General features: G+C 45.0%; 1 protein-coding gene across 1 annotated transcript in view; it reads left to right on the top strand.

The window, feature by feature from the left end:
- The first annotated feature begins 1,765 nt into the window (after nt 1–1,765).
- FEZ2 (fasciculation and elongation protein zeta 2) overlaps nt 1,766–22,470 on the top strand; it is a 53,068-nt gene continuing 32,363 nt past the window's right edge. The window contains exons 1-4 of the mRNA XM_026649629.2: nt 1,766–3,277; nt 5,173–5,281; nt 7,367–7,483; nt 11,814–11,958. Of these exons, the coding sequence (XP_026505414.1) occupies nt 3,048–3,277; nt 5,173–5,281; nt 7,367–7,483; nt 11,814–11,958 (601 nt within the window). The 5' untranslated portion in view covers nt 1,766–3,047. The remainder of the gene's footprint in view (nt 3,278–5,172; nt 5,282–7,366; nt 7,484–11,813; nt 11,959–22,470) is intronic.

Here is a 22,470-nt window from a genome sequence, read left to right as displayed (position 1 = left end):
ACCCCCCCCCCCCCCCCCCCAGGTCTGGGGTCCTGGCCGCAGGCCCTGATCAGCCCTCTGCTGGCCTAGGTGAACAGAACCCCAGGCTGGCAGCGAGCTGAGCAGGCTGGTGGCATAAGATCAGCATTTTAATTTAATTTTAAATGACACTTCTTAAACATTTTGAAAACCCTTGTTTACTTTACATACAATAGTTTAGTTATATAATATAGACTTATAGAAAGAGACCTTCTAAAAACGTTAATGTATTACCGGCACGTGAAACCTTAAAGTGAATAAATGAAGACTCGGCACACCACTTCTGAAAGGTTGCTGACCCCTGAGCTAGATCGTTCCCGATAGCTGTTTGTCCAACCTGTTCTTAAAAACCTCCAATGATAGGGATTCCACAACCTCCCTTGGAACCTATTCCAGACCAGATCTATCCTTACAGTTAGCGGAGATTAAGCCCACTGCTTCTTATCCTACCTTCAGCAGACAGAGAACAATTGATCACAGTCCTCTTTATAAGTCCTTAACATATCTGATGACTTATTGGGTCCCCCTTCAATCTTTTCTCAAGATTAAACATGCCTTGTTTTTTTTAGCCATTCCTCATAAATCAGGCTTTCTAAACCATTTATCATTTTTGTTGCTCTCCTGTGGACACTCTCCAATTTGTCCACATCTTTCTTAACGTATGGCACATGGGACTCATATCACAGGCCTCACTAGTGATGAGTAGAGCGGGACAATTACCTCACATCTCACATATAAAAACAACAAGGAGTCCTTGTGGCACCTTAGAGACTAACACATTTATTTGGGAATTGGCTAGAACCCACTTCATCAGATGCATGGAGTGGAAAATACAGTAGCAGGTATATTTATACATGAAAAGATGGGAGTTGCCTTACCAGGTTGCAGGGGGGGGAGAGGGGGAGTCAGTTTAATAAGACAATTTAATTATCAGTAGAATACCAAGAGAGGAAAAATAACTTTTGTAGTGGTAATGAGGGTGGCCCATTTCAAACAGTTGACAAGCAGGTGTGAGTAAATTAGTATGGTAAAATTAGGTTTTGTAATGACTCATCCACTCCCAGTCTTTATGCAGGCCTAATTTGATGGTGTCCAGTTTGCAAATTAATTCCAGTTCTTCAGTTTCACATTGGAGTCTGTTTCTGAAGTTTTCCTCCCTTGGTATTCTACTGATAATTGTCCCATTAGACTGACCCCTCACCTGGTAAGGCAACTCCCATCTTTTCATGTACTATGTATAAACATATCTGCTACTGTATTTTCTACTCCATGCATCTGATGAAGTGGGTTCTAGCCCATGAAAGCTTATGTCTAAATAAAGTTGTTAGTCTCTAAGGTGCCACAAGGACTCCTTGTTTTTGCTGATACAGATTAACATGGCTACCACTCTGAAACATATCTCACATATGACACTCTTGTTAATACACCACAGCATATTATCCTTCTTCACAACTGAATCATAACCCCCCAGATGCTTTTTAGCAGTACTACCACCTTAACAATTATTCCTCATTTTGTAGTTGTGCATTTGATTTTTTTTCTCTCTAAAGAAAATACACTATAGTCCCCATTCTCTGAATACCACCGGGGACACTCTGAATACCACTGGGGACATGGATTTTTTTCAGATAAGTGGGAGTTTGGATCATTGTGAGGGCAGGAGCCATTCAGCAACAGAATAGCCTCCCCCACACCTAGGGTGACCAGATAGCAAGTGTGAGGGGGTAATAGGAGCCTATATAAGAAAAAGCCCCAAATAGCGGGACTGTCCCTATAAAATCGGGACATCTGGTCACCCTACCCACGGCCAGGGGCTCATCCTTCGCCTGGCAGTCCTGGCCTGGGGGTTCAGCTCGGCCCTGCTCATTCACTCCCGGGATTTCAGAGCTGCAGAGGGTTCCCTCCTCTGCCGCAGCACCCGTGACACCCAATCCCTGAAAGCACAGGGTGGGAGCTGTAGTTTGCAGTCCTGGCAGATCACAGCAGAGACACACACACTGCAGCCTTCCCTGTACCTTGTGCCTGCAGGGGTCAGGTGCCAACAGCCCCCAGCAAAAAAGGGTGATCTCTGTAACTCCACGATCACAGCCCCGCTCACTCCTGTTTGGAATGGCTGGGCTACAACGACTTCCCTACACTGCCCCAAGAGCCATTCAGCAGCAGGGTAGCCTGCCCCAGGGCCGGGGGTTTGTCCTCCCCACTGTCCTGGCCATAGTTCTCTGTGCCACGTGCTGTGGAGAGAAGGGGTTTGGGTTACTGCAGTTCAGCTCTCCGGGTTTTGGCTACGGTGATCACGCTGCACTGGATTTCAGCTTGGTGATTTCTGAGCAATTCTCCAACCTGTCCAGGTGGATGAATTCTAACCCTGCCCTCCCAAGTGCTACGCCCCCTCCCAGCTGTAAACCTTATCAGCGCACCCTGCCCACCTATATCCCAGGCCTGACTGAAAACACTGACCAGGAGCGGCCCGAAGTGCCCCCAGCCTGACTGGGAACCACTGACCTCTGCCCGTCCAGCGGGACCTTCCAAGGCGCGGCCGAGTCGGAGCAGAGGCTGAACCTTGCTGAGGCCCAGCGCTGGCAGAGAAAGGGGGCGCTGCCTAGAGGAGGCCGGGGCTAGGGTCACGTCCCGGGGGTAGGAGGAGCGCGGCTGCTGGGGTTACCTGTCTGCCGCAGCTCGGTTAACGGCCCCCGTGCTGCGAGCGCCGCGCCCCTCCCCGCCCGCCAGGGCAGGAGTCAGGCCGTTCCGCGCACGCGGCGCGGGGGGCTCAGGGTTTCGCCCAACGGTCACTCGGGACGGGGGCGGGGCTGGCTCCTTTCCGCTCTCCCTGTTCCTAGGACCCCAGCGCCGGCCCTGGCCTATGCCAGCCGCGCGGCCGCCTCCGCCGTTTGCAGGCGGCTTCTTTGGGCGCCAAGGCCCCCAGCGGGCCTCTTCGGCCCGGGACCGGCCCCGCCCCGTCTCCGCTGCAGCGGGAGGAGCCCCGGGAGCGCGCTCCGCCGAGCGCGCAGCCCGGTGTCTCGGTGGCGGCCATGGCGGCGGCCTCGCAGCGGGACCCCGGGGACTGGCAGGATTTCTCCGGCTTCCAGCCCCCCGCAGGGAGCAGCCCCGAGCCGGCCCGGGACGGGGGCACTTGGGGGCCCGGAGCCCTGGGGGACAAGCTGCTCCTCTGCTTCAAGCCCCCCCCGCCTCGGGACGGCGGCAGCGAGAGCCGGGTCCCGCTGCGGCCCCTCAGCGAGCAGAGCGCCCTACAGGAAGACGAGTGAGCGGGGGCGGGGCGCCGGGAGGGGGTGAACGGCACCCGCGGGGCCCCCGTAGGGGCCTGCAGCACGTAGTTGGGAGAGGGCGGCGCGTGAAGGGTCCGTTGGGGTGGGAAGGCCTGGAGGGGGTGTCCCCGTTCGGTGGGGTGGGGGCGCTACTAGGCTGATAGGGCTGTGGCCTGTGCGTGCTGGGCCTCGCCACACTGTAGTCAGCAAACAGCCGCTGTGGGGGCCCAGCGCAACTTGGCTCTGAACTCAAGTTCACACCCGAGGCGGCCCTGTGGGCGCTGCTAACCAGAGCTGCTGCCAATAGTTGTCTTCATCTTTCCTATGGCCACTTAGAAAGCAACGTTAAAGGTCAACATCCAAGTTTGTCAGCGTCTCTGTGCTTTCTCCCTGGGGTTATAAACCCCGTGTGCGCTACTGTTGTAACCCAGGTGGGTCAGCCAAGGTGAGCGAATGCCACACCTTTTCCGCAGGGTAGGCAGACTGTCAGTGAGCACCAGCAGGGCTTTCCTCCTAAGGTGCCCCCATTGAGCTAAAATGGTTTAACAATGCCCCTTTTGCCCATCAAGACAGTTTCATGATAGTCTGTGAGAAAAAAGAACTAGATAAATTCATGGAGGGTAGGGCCATCAATGGCTATTAGCGAGCATGGGCAGGGATGGTGTCCCTAGCCTCTGTTGCTATTAGCTGGGAATGGGTGACAAGGGAAGGGTCACTTGATGATTACCTGTTCTGTTCATTCCCTCTGGGACACCTGGCACTGGCCACAGTTGGAAGACAGGATACTGGGCTAGACGGACCTTTGGTCTGACCCATTATGGCCGTTCTTATGACATCTATTGAACATTACCACAAATCCTGTGGAGAGTTTTCTTTTGATTTAATGGGGATACAGCAGCCTGTTCCTCTCTCATGGGATGAAGTTGAAGATCAGAGGGATCTGAAACACTACAATAAAAATCTCATAATGAGAATACACGATAACCAGTTTTAAATTTTTAAACTTTTTTAGTTGTATATGGAGGGATTTTAATTAGCGAAGTGACAGTTCTTCACCTAGGTCTAGCCACACATAAAATTTGAAGTTAAGCTTTTTTTTTAGTCATTTTTAGGTCTCACTATATTTTTTTTTTTAGATGGGGGGGGGGGATATTTTTTTTCTTTAACTCAAATGACTAAATAAACTTATCTGAAAAAACCCAGATCTTCATCTTTGGCCTGAAACGAAGCGTGGATAGTTCTAGACACAAAGCAGAATTTTAGAAAAAGTTGAGTATTGCAAATGGATTTGTAACAAAGTTAAGTTTTAACCTTTCTTTCTTAATCTTTCACTTCCATAAATATTAGAGACTTTCCTGACTAGTGCATTTTTATTTTTACTTGTACATTCCTTCATAGTTGTGCAGTCTTCACTGAAATTAAGTGAAGTTTTGGCTTGGGAGTTGCTGCTCAACTTGCTAATTCCTAGTTTTGAGATGCACAAGGCAAGGGAAATTAGAACAACATAGAAAAGAAGTAGGAAAGGGTATAGAGCATTGTCTGGCTAACATTTCAACAAAGGGAAATTTACCCCCCAAATTTTGTTACATGACCCATCAGGAAGCATGGCTCTTTTTCAGTTTTCTTTTTATTTCTCTGCCGTGCAAGCATCAGCAAATGAGTCCCCTTTTTGCATTTCAGGCGATACATAAATAAAACCAAACTTTTGCAGCGTTTATTTCTTTGACTGTAAAAACTTTAAAAATATTTTAAATTGAATACCTGAGAGAATTCCCAATTGATACAGGTATTAAAAAAAGATATTCTGTGTTTTATTTTTTGTTTTTGTTTTGTAGAAGATCAGTTGCTATTCATTTCAATATCAGTTTGTTTCTTTAATCCTTTTGTCCAGGATTTGGAATGCTTTGACTGATAATTATGGTAATGTAATGCCAGTTGATTGGAAGTCCTCCCACACCAGAGCTTTGCATATGCCAACACTGAATCTCTCAGAAAAAGGGGTAAGTTCTGTAGCCAAAAACCTTTTGACGCCTTTTTGTCTTGGTACAGAAACAACATAGGATGTAATTTTTATTAAAATAGTTATTCGTGATCACTTTAAAATATTTTTCTTTTTAATGTGTTTGTATTGGCATTAGCAGCAAGGGTTGTCTTTTAACATTGACAGATCTGATGCATACATTTCTGCTCCTCGCTTTCAATAAAGTGTTAAGATGTGGGTTCCTTCTAAACTGACTGACAGGTCAACAAACGGACCAATTTGCATAACAGAGGGGCAAGGGAAAGACAGTAATAAACTGTGGAAGTCTTCTTGTTCACTTACTGTCTTGCCTCTTGTGTATTGAATGGTATCCGAAAATGTTGGGGGGTATTCCTGTGTCTTGGTAAATTCATTATGGACTTTTTCCAACGAAGGCCATATCCTGCAATCAGATAGATACAGGCAAATCCCTGCATCTGTGTGGATCCAGTTGCAGGATCGGAGCCCAAATATACTTCCTTGCTCTACAAATACGTGAGACTGAAATACAGCAACACTTGCCCCTTCCTACTAATGGAGAAAATAGGCACCACTAGCATTGCTTAGCCAAGAAGTGTCATTTTAATAATATAATGTACTGAAGCATATTGTGAATGTTTGGATGTTCTTTTGCAGCCTAATAACTGGGTGCTTGAAAAAATAGGATTGATACCCCAATTTTCCAATGACACTTGGTGAGGTATTTGGGAAGATTGCCTGTAAATTTGCATCCAACCACAAGCATGATGAAATTTGCACTGAGCACCAGAAAGACTTTAATGAAAACATAGCACATGTTTTCCACAACAGGATACTCAATAGGCACTAAATTTGAAGATAGTTTGGGAGGGATTTGACAGAATGCAGGTAGTTGATAGTCTCAGTGAAAATCTTGATCTAGTTAACAAAACTGGAATTGCATAATAGAAAATCAAAAACTGATTCAAGTGAGGCAATGGATTTTTCTTATTGTGTAGCCAGTATGATTGGTCCCAAATATAAAGGTCATATAGTGAACCCAGGGTATGAAAAAGCAAGTAAATGAGACAGGGCAGCTAAAGTCAGAATTTTGACAATTTTTAAGAGACCTTCATTCCCATCTAGCCAATTCAGCATTAGTCAAGTGTATTCAGCACATTCAGATTGGTTTGTTTGGGTGAAATGTTGTAATAGATAAGGTGGTGAAAATGCAAATAATATGGTAAAAGTATATTCGTATATAACGGCATAATGGTAGGCCTAGTGTTATTAGTCTGGGGACTTGATTTTTGTGTCCCCCTGTTTAATTGTGGAACTGCAAGCTCTTATGAGAATGTGTGCCTTTTTGTTTGAGGAACAAATGCTTGTGAAATGAATCCCACAGTATGTGTGGGGTTTTCTCATTTAATAAAACATAGAGGTTTTTTCCAGAAAATAAAAAGCATTGTTTTATGGTTGGAAAATCACAACCTTGAATTGTCTGCCCACCCTGGCTTCTAATTGTAACTTTATTACATGTGACTTAATGTATATTGTATATAAAGTAAGTAATGACATGCACTGCTGATTCTTGCATATGTCAAAAATTCTGATGACTTTCTCAGATGTAAATAGCAGTAATCTTACAAAGAATTCTATAAAGTTACAGAAAGTCTGATTAAATATAAATCTCTTGTGTATCCTTTCACTGATGCATCTATTTTGGTATCTTGCTTCTATTTGAAGGAGTACAGGGTGAACTACATGAGTCTGATGGACTGTTTGGCTAGTCTACAAATGTTTGGATGGCATTGAGTCAGTGGTGTGTGTTTAAAGTAGTCTTCCCCCCCCCCCCCCCCCTTTGGGAAAGTAAAGAATATGTTAATATTCTTTGCAAAACAAAAAGATGATAAAATTAATAAAATACGCTTCAGCTACAGTTTCATTTTCACGTTTGTTGAGATATTTGGTTTTATGGTATAAGAATTATTTATATCTTTTAGATTCTTGAATATGAGCAAGAATCTGTTTTGATGTCAACAATAATGGAACCAGACTTTCTTCTTATAACTTTTTGCCCTTTCACTTTTTCTGTGTGCGCTTTCAGTTAAATGAACATTTGAACCTTGACCTATCAGATGATGAAGAGCTTCGAGAACAGCTGGATATGCACTCTATTATAGTTTCCTGCATCAGTGATGAACCTCTGTTCACAGCAGAGCAGGTAAAGAAAAATATTCAACAAAAAGGCACTGTTACGGCTTAATATTGCATCTTAGTTCTATGCCTTTTGTTCTTCCTAGTTAGTGGATGCTAAAGAGATTTGGAGACGAACTGATCCCTTTTGTTTATAGTTACAGCAGCAATGTCTATACCATGATCTAGGGGGGTAATTCTCCTGCTTATGTAGACATATTTGTGCTAGCTCTCAGCTAGCTAGCACAAGTATAAATAGCTGTATAGCTGCGGTAACACAGGTAGCGGTAGTGGAGACACAGCTGAGCCGTGCCACGTACATACCCACCAGTTTCAGATAGCTTTGTACTCGGTGCAGCTCAGCCATATCTCCACCTGTGCTATTCTAGCTATGCTGCTATTTATACGCTCACTAGCTTGATGAGAGCTAGCACAAGTATCTGTACATAAGCAGGGGAATCACACCCCTCACTTGCAGTGTAGATATAGCCAAAGGGATGCATTGGGTACTTTTCCATCTTTCAAATTGCCCTCTGCTTCAGCTTTGGGGTTCCCATATGGGTCTTTGAAATTCTCATACTTCAGTTTCCTGACATGAGCCAGCAGGAATCTGAAGGAAGAAGATGTAGACAAAACTGCTCCTAAATTAAGAGCCAAAAGCCGGCCATGGGATCGTCATAAGCTTACTGTAAAATTATGACTTTTGAAAACTGATGGATAACTAGGAAAATCTTGAAAAATTGGAGGTAAATGAATATGCAGGACCAGTTGTCATGTGGGAGAGAGCAATTCTGTCAATTATTGTCTTGATACATCTAACTTCTATCTATACTAAAGTAATCAAATAAGAGAAGGGAAACTGGTGAAGGTTAATAACAAGTAATAAGAAGCATGGATTTATAAAGAACAAAGGTTGGCAGAAAAACTTGATTGCTCTTTAAAATAAAACTACAAATTAGGTAAATGACAGGAATGGAGTTGATGTGGTACATTTAGATTTTAGTGGAGGGTTTGATATTTTCTGATAATCTAAAAAAAAAATTCCAAACTGACTTGCTAAAAACACTGCCAATGGGAGTAAAAACTGGATAAAAGTTAATGATAAACTAGTGGTATTGAGTTTGGGGAGATGTTGAGCAGGGCAATGCAATGCCTGGTTTTAATATTTTCATCAATGATCTGGAATCATAAATAAAACAGCACATTAAATTCACCTGTGTTAGTAAACTGCAGAGGATTATCAGCAATCAGTACAGAGAAATATTTCTGTGAAAGGAACCAAAAGAGAGAAGAAACATGGGCCACAAAAACCCCTGATATACAATTTGGAAAAAGTAAATTATTGCAGCTGGGGGAAATAGCATAAAATGCAGATTCTCAATATGGTGGAGGGAAATGCAAGACCAGAAGGAACCATTGTGAGCATCTGGTCTGAGCTCCTGTATAACACAGGCCATAGAACTTCCCCAAAATAATTCCTAGAGCATAACTTTTTGAAGAACATCCAATCTTGATTAAAATTCTCAGTGATCTACCATGACGCTTGGTAAATTGTTCCAATAGTTAATTTCCACTCACTGTCAAAAATATATTCCTAAATCCCAGTCTGAATTGATCTAGCTTCAACTTCCAGCCATTGGATTGTTATACCTTTCGCTGCTAGATTATCAAATATTTGTTGCCTATGTAGATACTTATCAACTGTCATCGTCACCCTTTAACCTTCTCTTTGTGAAGATAAATAGATTGAGCTATTTGAGTCTGTAGCTATAAGGCATGTTTTCTTATGCTTTAATCACTCTCATGACTCTTCTCTGAACCCTTTTTTTTTTTTTTTTTTATAGCTGTCTTCAATTTCCCTTTAAACCAGGTTGGGTTTTTTTAATCAGCCTGGCCTTCTTCCTCGATTGTGGCTTTTGGGGCATCTAGTAAGGTGTTCTTAAATTATTCCCAATTACAGTAACTCCTCACTTAACGTTGTAGTTATGTTCCTGAAAAATGCGACTTTAAGTGAAACCATGTTAAGCGAATCTAATTTCCCCATAAGAATTAATGTAAATGAGGGGGTTAGGTTCCAGGGAAAAAAAATTTTGCCATACAAAAGGCATTATATACATTTTAAACAAGCAATTTAATACTACGCTTAGGGGGGGTGGGGGGAGTAGTGTGCACATGCTGTGTGTTTACAAACATACTGTACATACAGTACAGTGCTATAGTTGGGAGGTGCCCCTGCCTTACCCTACACAGGCACAGCCCACTGGCATTGGAGATGAGGCAGGCAAGGAATCTGAAGGTACTATAGGCTAGGAGAAGCACATTGTGCAGCAGCGGCAGCTTCCCCTACTCTGCAAGCACCAGGGGCGGGGGAAGGGCTCCCCCTTTACTTCCCACGCTGGGTCCTCTCTCCTCCCCCCTCCCTTCCAAACGCTGCAAGCCAACTGATTGCGGGGGGGGGGGAAAGGGGGAAGGTGCTGATCTGCAGGGTCTGCCGGCAGGCGGGAAGCACTGTGGAGGGGGTGGGGGGGCATAGAGAGGCTGCCAGCTGTGGAGAAAGCAGGCAGCCAAACAATGTGAGAGTGGAGCATTGCACAACTTTAAATGAGCATGTTCCCTAATTGATCAGCAACGTAACAACGTTAACCGGGATGACTTAAAGTGAGGAGTTACTGTACCATTCACATTTCTTTGGTTAAATTCTTCCTCCCAGCTGATTTGGCTCATATTGAAAATGGCCTTATAAAGGCACCGTGTGTGTGTGTGTGTGTGTGTGTATGTATGTATGTATGTATACTGTTCTAGACTTTATTCTGCTTGCACATTGTAAAGGTGATCAAATCATGATCACTTCTTCCTAACCTACCATTAAATTTTAGTTCTGTGATCATTTCTACTTTATCTGTTAGGACCAAGTCTAATAAAGAATTCACCTATGTTGGGTGTAAGATTTTTTTTTTTTTGGTTAGAAAATTGTCATCTATAAAGTTTAGAAATTCCAAGGATGTTTTAGTACTGGTAGCTTGAGACCTTCAGTATATGTCACTGAAATTGAAGTCTTCCATGATCACAGAGGTTTATTTTCCCTGACCCATTATAGATGTGTGCAAAAGCAGGCAGTGATCTTGTTCCTATTGTGATCTGGTGGACTGTAGTAGACACCAACTAATGCTTTGTCTGTTAGGACATTGATCCATAAGCATTCAGATCATTTTCTTCCAAGTTATCAATTACTTGGAAACAAGTAATGCCTTTTTTGACACAGATTGCCACTCCCCTACCCCTCTTGCCCACTCAGTCCTTCTTAAATAGGTTATAACCATTGATTTTTAACATTCCAATCGGGTGAATCAACCCACCAGGTTTCAGTAATACAACTAGATCTTATTTATGCCTGTAAGTCAGCAATTCCAATTCCTCTTGTTTGTTACCCAGGCTCCTATCATTGATGTATAAGCAAATAAAGAATTTCTTCTCTTCATGAGACACATCTGGAAATTAGTAACACTGAAAGACACCTAAATAAATTAAACATAAATGTGCAATATACAATATAAATGTGATGTGGTGGTTTAAAAAAAAAAAAAAATTGGTTTACAGAACCAGGAGGTTGTAGTTCCTTTTTTGGACAAGCCTGGTGTTACCACAACTGAAATTTTGCATTCTGTTTGGGGTGCCTAATTAACAGGAATATATTGACAAACTGGGATGGCCAGAGAGAGCAATAAAATGATTAAAGGGCTGTAGAAGGTACGCTTATCTGGAAAGAATAAAGTAACTAAAATATACTGTAGTTTTGCTATGGATGACTAAGGGGAGAATACCTATCTACAAATATTTGAAGGATGTACATATCAAGGACTGAGGAAAAAATATTTATCATGGTATAAAGTGGTTTAACTTGGAGGAATGGGATAAAATTAAGAAAATAAAACAGACTGAATATCAAAAAGATATACAAACAAATCGTCAGTGGTCTTGAAGCAGAGAGACCGAGGACTTTATATAAAGACTTATGTATGCATGTCTGCAAACTTTATTTCTTAGCCATTATGAGACAATATGTTTAGATTAATTAATAAACTTGCTATGAAAAGACTAATTTGTGCAAATAGTCCTATTTTCTATTTTTTAAAGAAATTTCCCTTTATATTGATATGCCTGATTCCCAGTCTCAACATTGGCTTTGCCTTGTTAGTAGTACCTAATATGCATTTATTGGAAGAAAAATTATCTAGACATTGAAAATTTAAAATGTAAAAAAGTTGATGAGCTGTTAGTAGAACATATGCAAATTATAAGTTGTTGCTCGTTACCAGTGATTCTCTCCCTAAGAGTATGTGTATGCATCTTTATTAAAGGTGATTGAAGAAATAGAGGAAATGATGCAGGAATCACCTGACCCAGAAGACGAAGAAACACCCACCCAGTCAGACCGGCTCTCCATGCTTTCCCAGGAAATTCAAACACTCAAGAGGTCCAGTACAAACAACAGTTATGAAGAGAGTAAGGGATACTCATTTAATATCTTGACTATATTTTTAACGTATTGAAAATAACTAATGGTTCAAACTGCCTTATACTTGATCTATAATCATTTCCATCTGTGAAATCATCTGCCTTTGAAAATGCAGTCAGAAAATCTTGAAAGGCAAAGTAAAGTATAATATATATCTATATAGATAGATAGATATCTATATAGCTGAGGGCTGGTCCACACTAAGGGCTGGTCTACACCCAGCCGCTAGTTCGGCGGCTGGGGATCGAAGTTCTGGGTTCGACTTATCGCGGCTGGTCTGGATGCGATAAGTCGAACCAGGAAGTGCTCGCCGTCGACTGCGGTACTCCAGCTCGGCGAGAGGAGTACCGCGGAGTCGTCGGGGAGCCTGCCTGCCGCGTGTGGACCGCGTCTGAACCGCGGTAAGTTCGAACTAAGGTATGTCGACTTCAGCTACGTTATTCACGTAGCTGAAGTTGCGTACCTTAGTTCGACTGGGGGGTTAGTGCAGACCAGGCCTAAGCCCCCAGTTCGAACTAAGATACGCAACTTCAGCTACATGAATAACATAGCTGAAGTCGAAGTATCTTAGTTCGAACTTAAAGGTACTTACCGCGGGTCCACACGCGGCAGGCTCCCCCGTCGACTCCGCCTACTCCTCTCGCGGAGCAGGATTACCGACGGTGAGCACTTCCGGGATCGATTATCGCGTCTAGACAAGACACGATAAATCGATCCCAGAAGATCGATTGCTTGCTGCCGAACCAGCGGGTAAGTATAGACGTACCCTGAGAAACATAATTGATTTCAATAAATAAACATTATAAACTGCTATGAATGTGTTTGCCTATAATTGAATATTAAACCATACCTTTACAGTATTTAAAACAAAAGCAGCTGTATTAAAGTTTGACATGCTGGATTTGACTCCTTTTACAGGGTATGTATTCTTTGTTAAACTATTAACATATTAAAAGTTAGGTAGGATGATAGGTGTCTTACAGATAGATGCACATTAAGGCTAAGGCTAGTGTGTACTGTATTCTTCATTTAGAGAAATGATCTAAGGTTAGTAGAAGTTGAAAGCTTTGTAGAAGATGAAGAAAAAGTTCTTCCATGATGTTGTTTCAGTTACTATGGTTTCTCTGTTTTGGTATAAACAAGAGAAGAATCAGATGAACAGTTATTTTCTGTGCTGCTGCAACATGGGCTTCTGCAACTGCATAATGCAGTTTCTGTTGAGGGTGGTTGTGAGAGTTTCACCTTAACTTTCAAAGACTTCTTTTAAAGAAGATTTTGTGCATTTTTGGTTCTTCAAGTAGATGCTGGCATGTATTTAACTTAGGTGTGTGCACCCAGTGCTGGAGTTTTTTGCCTAGCAGTACCCATAGAGGGGTGGTGCTTGTGGCGGTGGCCTCTCTTCTGGCTATATGAGGCAGCGCCACTCTGACCCTCTCCCTCAGTTCCTTCTGATCGCCCATGGCTGGAGTCAGAGTTATGTGTGGTTGTAGTCTCACAGTCTTGCCTTTAGTTTTAGCTTGGTTTATTGTATATAGTTAGTTAATTAGTGTGTGTTAGTAGTCAGTAGATAGTGTTAGTTGGTAGTGTTCCACAGTGATGTCCTCACCAGGGTTTAAACATTGTCCTTTGTATGGAGGGGCTATCCCCAACAGTGACCCCCACATGCAGTACTTACTTTGTTTAGGCGAGGCCCACCTTAAAGAGCATTGTTTGATCTGTAGATAGTTCAAAAAGCAGACTCAGGTGGTGCGAGACCTTCACGTCAAACAGCAGCTGCTTGAACAGTCCATGTGACCTGATCCAGTACCAAGGCCCTCTTTGGGCCAAAGATTGCCCTCTGGCTCGGAGAGCATCACTGCCTCTTGTTCTGAGGTAGGTGCCTCTCCGAAGAGGCGGAGGAGCTGTTCTCAGTCATTGGCACTGATGAAGAGGTCTCATAAGACCAATCGGAACCACTCCAGGTCGCAGGGCAACTCCTCTGCCTTCTACAGGAAAAGCAGGGACTGGCACACGACTGGTTCTGGCACACGGGATGGTGTGGGTACCTCTGACTGTTCCCTGGTATTCAGTAGAAAGGGCAGAAACCCCGTGCTGTTGACACTAGTTCTGGTCTCCAGATGTCCGTTGTCTGGCACCAATTAGGGCGATGCCAGTACTGACTGTATCTGCTGTGTCTATGTACCAGGTTGTGGCAGACCCGCTCTGCCTTTCCATTTCATCCTCCGCACTGGTACAGAACTTTCCAAAGCTTGCGCCTTCAGCAACCCCTCCAAAGGACCACCCCACTGAATTGTGATGCCCCTTGGCACTGCACCCAGACATTCTCCTTCCCACAGTGGGCATGGAACTGGTACCAGAATCAGTATGGGGACTCTCTTCAGCTCAGCAGCATTTGACACCACAGATGGTCCCATGGCAACTTTCACCACCCTCGACGTCAATGCACTCGTGCGCTTCGATACCGCTGTTTGTGTCAGGACCAACGGCTGTAGCACTGGCAAGCTCAGTGCCAATGGTACTGCCTTCATTAGGGCAATGGTTTCCGCCTTGTTCTGAGTGAGCGATGAATCTGACCACTAGTTGGTTCACTTGTGCATTGCTCCGCCCTGTTTGCTGAGATCCCAAGGCTCTTCTGATTCCAAGTCGGGCTGGTTGTCATCCTGCTCCACATCACCCAACAAGCTCTGAGGGCTGCCAATGGACCAGTATGGTTTCCAGGGTTGGCTGTGCACCATGGCTGGGACGGAGGTTCTTGTTCCAGCACTATTGTCCACCAATACCCTACCTGTATCAATGGGCTTCTTTGACTCAGTGGGACACTCCTCACTTGTGGAGATCCTGCTCGTTGTCCCGGTCAAAGCTGAAGTCACCTGTCGGATCAGCGCTGTTGACTGCAGAACAGCCATGTGCCTAGGCATTGATGGCCTTTCTCCCTGCAGAGCTACTGGAGTCCTCCCTTCCGGGCACTTTGCCCTGGAGCAAGAACCAGTTTTGGCTCAGTCGAGATACTTGTCGCCGGATGATGGTGTGCTGCCTGGCTCATCCTCTCCTATCCAAAAGGACTTTAAATTGTACCAGGACCTTTTATACCGCATAGCCACATCGCTTGGCATCCTGGTACAGTTTCTCCAAGAGAACACACACAAACTGGTAGACATTCTACAGCCTGCCATTCCTGGGAGAAATAGCCCTCCTGACTGGTAATGGGCTCCTTGAGCTGCCGAGAGCCCAGTGGAGTACACCGGCCTCGGTACTGCTGGTGGCTAAGCTACTTCATTCCGATACAAGGATTTGAAGGGTTCTATTCCCATTGGGCCAAAACTCCCTGGTTGTAATGGCAGTGAACGACAGGGCCAGGCAGGGGAGTTTCAGGTCTACCCCCAAGGACAGAGACTCTAAGCAGTTGGAATCTTTTGGGCAGAAGTATCTATACCTCATTGTCCCTACAGATGAATATTGTGAATCAGCAAGCTTTGGTGTCCAAGTATGATTGCTTCTATTGGTCAGCCATGTCCAAAGTCAAGGACCAGTTTCCCAAAGCCTTGTTTGAGGAGTTTTAGGTGTTCGTTACGGAGGGCTGTTCGGTGGCCAAAGCGTCCCTGCAGTCTGCCCTTGATGTTGGAGACACCTCGGCCACGGTGATGGTCTCTAATTATGGGGAGGGCTTCATGTTTGCAAAACTCTGGGATCGCTTTGGACATCCAGCAAGCCATAGAGGACTTGCCCTTAGGCTCAGTCTTGTTCTCAGACAAGACTGATGGTATTTAGCACTGGAATCCTTAAAGGAGTCCTTGGGAGTGTACATGCTGTCCATGCAAAGACGTCGCTATGGGGCTCGCTAGCAGCAACAGTATCCCCTGCAGCATTCCTGTGTGCAGCCTTTCGCCCCAGAAAGAAGGATGGATAGATCCCTCAAGAGGAAGCAATCAGGCACAGGCTTCAGACAATCCACACACACTCCCCCAGAGCCTGGTAAGCGCCCGTTTTGACTCCTTAGTCCAGAGCATTACTCCACCCTCTTCATCTTTCCTCCCCAGCCCCCCAATCCCTTTGGGGACAGACTGGCCCGTTTTAACAGTGCTTAGGACTCAGAGTTACCTCGGACAGCTGAGTCGTAGATGCTGTTAAATTGAGCTATGCAATCCAGTTCCTCTCCACACCCCTTTCACATACCCCTCCCCATCCTCCTTCAGGGACCCCTCTCACAAGACTTTACTCATCAAGCAGGTCAGCTCTCTGCTGACGTTGGGAGTGGTGGAGGAAGTTCTGCCGCAACACCAGGGCCATGGCTTTTACTCCGGATATTTCCTGATACCAAAATCCAAGGGCTGGATGAGACCCTCCTCAACCTTCATGGCTTCAACAAGTTAATAAAATAGAGTGACGATGTAGAACCTCATCTATCGGCTATCCTCCCTGCACTGTCTCAGAATGATGTTCTTTGCTTTGGATCTCCAGGACGTTTACTTTCATGTGGTGATTCTACCAAGCCACAGGAAGCTTCTTGATTCTGTGGTAGTAGAGCACCACTTCCAGTATACGGTTCTCCCCTTCAGCCTCTCATCTGCCACCCAAGTCTTCACCAAATGCATAGAATTGTATGACTGGAAGGGACCCCGAGAGGTCATCAAGTCCAGTGCCCTGCATCCATGGCTGACTAAGGATTATCTAGACCATCGCAGACAGGTGTTTGTCTAACCTGTTCTTAAAAATCTCCAATAAGAAAGATTCCACAGCCTCTCTAGGCAATTTATTCCAGTGCTTAACTACCTTGACAGTAAGTTTTTCCTAATGTTCAACCTAAACCACCCTTGCTGCAGTTGAAGCCCATTGCTTCTTGTCCTATCCTCAGATGTCAACAAGAACAATTTACCTCCCTCCTCCTTTTAACAACCTTTTATGTACTTGATAACTGTTATCATGTCCTCCCTCCATCTTCTCTTCTCCAAACTAAACAAACCCAACTTTTTAAATGGCTTTGGGTCATGGCATATCTCAGGAGGAAAGGAATTCACATCTTTCCGTAACTCAGGGATTGGTTGCTGAAGGGGCGGCTCAAGAGAGGAGGTTATTGCCCATGTCAACACCACATTGTGTTTGCTTGACCATCTGGGACTCATTGTAAACACTGGAAAGTTAACCTTGGCTCCCACTCAAAAAATCAAGTTCCTTGGAGCCCTGTTAGATTCCATGAGGACGCGACAATTCCTGCCAGCCGACTGCTTCCAGGCAATTTACAGCTCTGCCTCAGACTGCAAACTCAGCTCTCAACGACAGTCCGGGTGTGTCTTAGCCTGCTGGGGCACATGTCCCCTAGTATACAGGGGGTCCAGTTTGCCAGGCTTCGCCTTCAGCCTCTTCAGATGTGGCTCAGGACAGTGTACCGCCCTGCCCTGTATTCTCTGGACAGATTAGTTCGCCTTCCCCCACTAGTCCTAGACTCCTTACACTGGTGAGTGTTCCCATGCAATGTGTGCCAAGGGAGCCCTTTTGCTCAGCCCTCTCCAACAAAGTCAGTGGTTACTGACGCTTCCCTTCTTGGGGGTGGGGGTGGGCACCTGGACTTGCTGAGGGTGCAGGGTCTAGGATCAAAACAGGAATCCTTACTCCATAGCAACATGCTGGAGCTTCGGGCCATTCACTGTGCATGTCATGCCTTCCAGGATTGTATCAGGCACTCAGTAGTTCACATAGTATGTTGCAGTGGCATTGTCTGTGCGTAGGTGAACAAACAATGGGGGCGCACATTCCAGGTTACTCTGCCTAGAGGTGATCAACTATGGCAATTCTTCATCAAAGAAGACATCACTGTGGTAGCACTTGCCCGTGGCGCAAAATCATCCTGCGGACCATGTCAGCAAGGTTTTCTTTCTGAGCACCGAGTGGTCCCTGAAGGCCAGTGTCCTCTGGGTCATCTTCGCAATAGGGGGCATCCCCACGATCAGCCTGTTTGTGATGAGGGAAAACAGAAAGTGTTGCCTATTCTGGGGGGACATTGGTCCAGACTCCCTCTCCAAAGCCTTCAACTGCAGCTAGCAGTCAGCTCTTCTGTATGCCTTTCTCCCTACTCTGATCATTCCTCAAGTCATCCTCAAGCTCAAGGCGGATCAGGCCAAGCTCATCCTAATTGCTCTAGGGTGGCCAAGGTTTCCAGACCTCTTTGCTTTGTCAGTTCAGTTTCCCATAATGCTGCTTCTCCACCCCAATTTGCTCACTCAGAGCTACGGCCACACCCTCCATCCTGCGGTCAGCTCCCTGCACCTTAGGGGTGTGGCTGTTACTTAGCTGAATGAAGAGGAAGAGCAGTGCTCGGTGGTTGGCCAGCAAGCCCTACTCAATAGCAGGAAGTCCTCCACAAGGATATCCTACTTAGTGAAGTGGCAAAGGTTCTTGGTGTGTGGGACCCAAACTGACTGGGGTTTCCATCCAGGACACCTTGGAGTACCTACTACATCTTCAGAAATTGGGCCTTGCGCTCAGTTCACTGAAATTGCATTTGGCATCAATATCAGCATTTCATCCCCTTATTTAAGGGAAGTCAGTTTTTTCCAATGACATGGTGTCAAGATTTCTGAAAGGGCTTCTCCACTTCCATCCTCCAGATTGGGATCTGGTCCCCCTGTGGGACTTAAACACGATTCTGATGGCTCTGATTGGCCTTCCATTCAAGCCTCTTACATCCTGTCCACTGCCCCTCCTGTTTCAGAAAACCACATTCTTGATAGCCATCACATCGGCAGGAAGGGTGTGAGAGTTGCAGGCTCTAATGGCTGAGCTGTCTTACACTCAATACTCCAAGCAAAAGGTAACGTCGTGACCACCCTTGAAGTTTTTATCCAGGGTGGTCTCTCAGTTGCATCTGAATCAGGAGGCATATTTATCTGTGTTTTTTCCCTAAACTACATTCCTCCCCAAAGAAACAGCACCTCCATACTCTGGATGTCTGGCAATGTCTAGCTTTAGACAGGACTAGACTGTTTGGTGTTTTGCCTTGTCTGTTCATGTCATATGCAGACCACATGAAAGGGCAAGCGGTCTCAGCATAGACCATCTCTAGATGGATAACATCCTGTATTAAGACTGCGTATGACAGAGCTTCGGCTACACTTCCTCATCAGGTCTCACTCCACAAGGGCACAAGCAACGTTGATAGTGTTCTGTTCCTTGGTGACATTTCCAAACTGGACATTTGCAGGGCAGCCACATGGTCGGTAAACGTATGTATGGATGACTATTATGCTATTTTACTGCATCTTCCAGAGCAGACCCAGGCATTGCAAGGGTGGTCCTGCGATCCCTATTTCAGTAGACTCCAAGCCCTGCCTCCGGATTGGGATACTGCTTGAGTCACCTAAGTGGAATACACATCTGCATCTACTCGAAAAATAAATTACTTACTTTTAGTTCTTTGAGCTGTGATGCAGTCGTGTATTCCACAACCCTCCCTCTTTCCCCTCTGCATAGGAGTCTCCTCTCATGGGATTTCGGTGTGAAGGAACTGGCGGGGGTGAGGGCGGCACTGCCTCATAGCCAGGGGAGGGGCCACGAGGCACGAGCGCCACCCCTCTGAGTATTTCAAGGCAAAAGGCTCTGGCACACTAGGGGCACAAACACCTAAGTGGAAAACATGTCTGCAACACATCTCAAAGAACCACAGTTACAGTAAGTAACTGTTTCTTTTATTCTGTGGCAAAGGAAAATACTAGATTCCCTTCTTTGTCTTGCAAAAATGAAGACTTAGGAGAGTTCACATTTATAGTGTGACCGTGATATACTGAATAGCAGTTAAATGAAACTCTTGGCTAAAAAGAGTTAAGTTATGACCCTGAAGATTGTGCTTTGCTGGCTTGCGCTTCAAAACCACATCATTCTGGTTTTCGTTGGATTTAGAATGCTTGGACAGCATTCTCACTTCTGCTTTCTGGGTCTGTATTGTCCAAAGCCTCTCCACAAAACTACCTGGCATTTGGCAAGATAACTCACTGTCTTTAGTGTATATCAAACTTAGACTGCAAACTGTACTGTCCTGGCTGGTCTCTGGCAATCCCAGGCAGCATTCTCTAAGGCAGCGGTTCTCAAACATTTTAATGGGGTCGCCAGGGCTGGCATTAAACTTGCTGGGGTCCGGGCCCAAAGCTGAAGCCCGAGCCCCACTGCCTGGAGCTGAAGCCTTTTGGCTTTGGGCCCCCACTGCCCAGGGCAGCAGGGCTCGGGTGGGCTCAGGCTTCGCTCCCCCTTTCCCCCCACCTCCTGGGGTCGTGTAGTAATTTTTGTTGTCAGAAGGGGGTCGTGGTGCAATGAAGTTTGAATGAACCACTGCTCTAAGACTTCAAAATCTGTATTTCAGAGATGGGGAATCCAAGGCATAGACTTCAAAGCCTATTAAGTGAGGCTTCCACATTTTCCAAAAGATTCAGGTGTTCTCAGAGACCTTTTGATATTCAGAGTTGTTTTGTATTTCATATGTTATTATTTTTGCTCTTCCTTATCAGTTATTCCTGTTCATTTTTTTTATGGATGAACAGTCAGCTTTGACCAACTGATGCCTTGGTTTGCATGAAAAAAATCATTTAGTTTTGCTTTGCCAATTCCTCAGAATCTACTCTGACATCTTCTAAGGTCATTGCCCAACAGAAAGCGGTTATTACCTCCAGTTTCTTCTGTTGCAAAGCAATTTCAGAATTAATCTGCATTTGAGAACTTCACTCTCTTCTAGGTGCCATTTACATCATCAGAATGCCTTGACCTAGGTTGGCATGTTTGTTTTGCCAGCACTGACAATCAGACTTGATTTTACTGAATGTTTACATCCCTGCAATTTTTTTGGACACATTGGGGCACCGTTATTCAGAAACTGATTGACCATGACATAACCAAGATTCTATGCTACAAGACAGGGATGGTCTGCAATACTTAGTCCTGCCATGAGTGCAGGGGACTGGACTAGATGATCTCTTGAGGTCTCTTCCAGTCCTACAATTCTATGATTCTAAGTAGAGGCCACAGTCAACGTGCTGAAAATGTAGAGTGGCATAAGCATCTTAAACAGTTTTAAAGGCCTTTGGCAGTTTGAACCACTTTAAAGCCTTCTAAGGGTTAAGCCTAAATTGCTTTAAGATTTTAAAGTCGGTTGAGGCTTAAGCTTCTCTGAGGATGTAAAGATTGCCCCTTAGTCCCTTGCCAGTATGAAGAGCCATCCACGGTAATGCTGATGATTTCCCCCTTAGCAAGGGAGTGAAGAAGAGCTAGCTCCAGTCTAATTTTCCTACTGGGTGATTGAAGAAATTGAATCACGTTTCAGCTATATCCTCTGCTACTTGCGGGAGTTGTACTTGTAGATATATTTAATTTTTTCAGCACCTATCTATAGGGGTGGCAGTTTAACATCCTTAAAACAATTTTGCAACAATATAAAATCTACAAAATACTTGATAATTGAATCTGACCACACAATAATATCCATCTCATTCATCACACTATATGTATCATATTCTTCAGGTCCCCTCTTTGACCCGCTCCCCAAATGCCAGTGGGAAAAAATGGGCTTTGTGGCATGTCTAGGTGGTAACAAATCCCAGCTCTGGCAAACTTAGGTGCGGGAGTGAATTCTACAGCCAGAGAGCTCATGGAGAACATCCGTTGATCAGCATCTTCCCTTTTAAATCAAGCAGGCTTTAATCTGAACATATCTGCTGATTCCTCTTTGTCACACCTACTACCTGAGCCACTTGGGAGCTAACAATACTCTAAAAGGCAAAGTTGTGTTGCAAATGGTGGACATACTCCCTCTGTCAAGTATCCCATATAACTTTCACTATTGTATTTTGATGCTCCCTACAGCTGACCCAACATCACTTCTTTCTTGTCTGGCTTGAGTGTCAGCTAGCCTTCATCTAGCCAGGGCTTCTCAAACTGGGGGTTGGGACGCCTCAGGGGGTCACACGGTTATTACATGGGGGGTCGCGAGTTGTCAGCCTCCACCCCAAACCCCGCTTTGCCTCCAGCATTTATAATGGTGTTAAATATATAAAAAAGTGTTTTTAATTTATATGGGGGGGTCGCACTCAGAGGCTTGCTATGTGAAAGGGGTCCACCGGTACAAAAGTTTGAGAACCACTGATCTAGTCCCTATTTCAGAGACATGAAATCATCCATTCCCCACCACAGAGCCTGAACAGAGAAGAAAGAGACATGGAGCTGTGTATTGTTGTCATGCTAAATATATCACAGCCCTATTTTCTTACTAGCCTTCCACTGATCTGATTGTCACCCCTCCTGTTCAGGGTGAACAAGTAGGCTGTTGTACCACCCCTTGTGAGAATCCTTGGAGCAAATGAGCAGTTGCCCAAAACTACTGTGTGGGATCTGTAAGAAAGGAGCAAAGCCAGTTGAGTGACTCATCTACTCTTCCTACAATTTGCAGATGTCGGCAACATCTTGTGATCACTGGTTACGTAAGCTTCTCGTGGATTTAAAAGAATCAGCAACAGAATCCATAG

The sequence above is a fragment of the Terrapene carolina genome, unplaced genomic scaffold (genome assembly GCF_002925995.2).
Source record: "Terrapene carolina triunguis isolate 2854851 unplaced genomic scaffold, T_m_triunguis-2.0 Scaffold85, whole genome shotgun sequence".
Lineage (NCBI taxonomy): Eukaryota > Metazoa > Chordata > Testudines > Emydidae > Terrapene > Terrapene triunguis.
The sequence above is the reverse complement of the archived record's forward strand: the minus strand, read 5'-3'. Positions and strand labels throughout refer to the sequence as shown.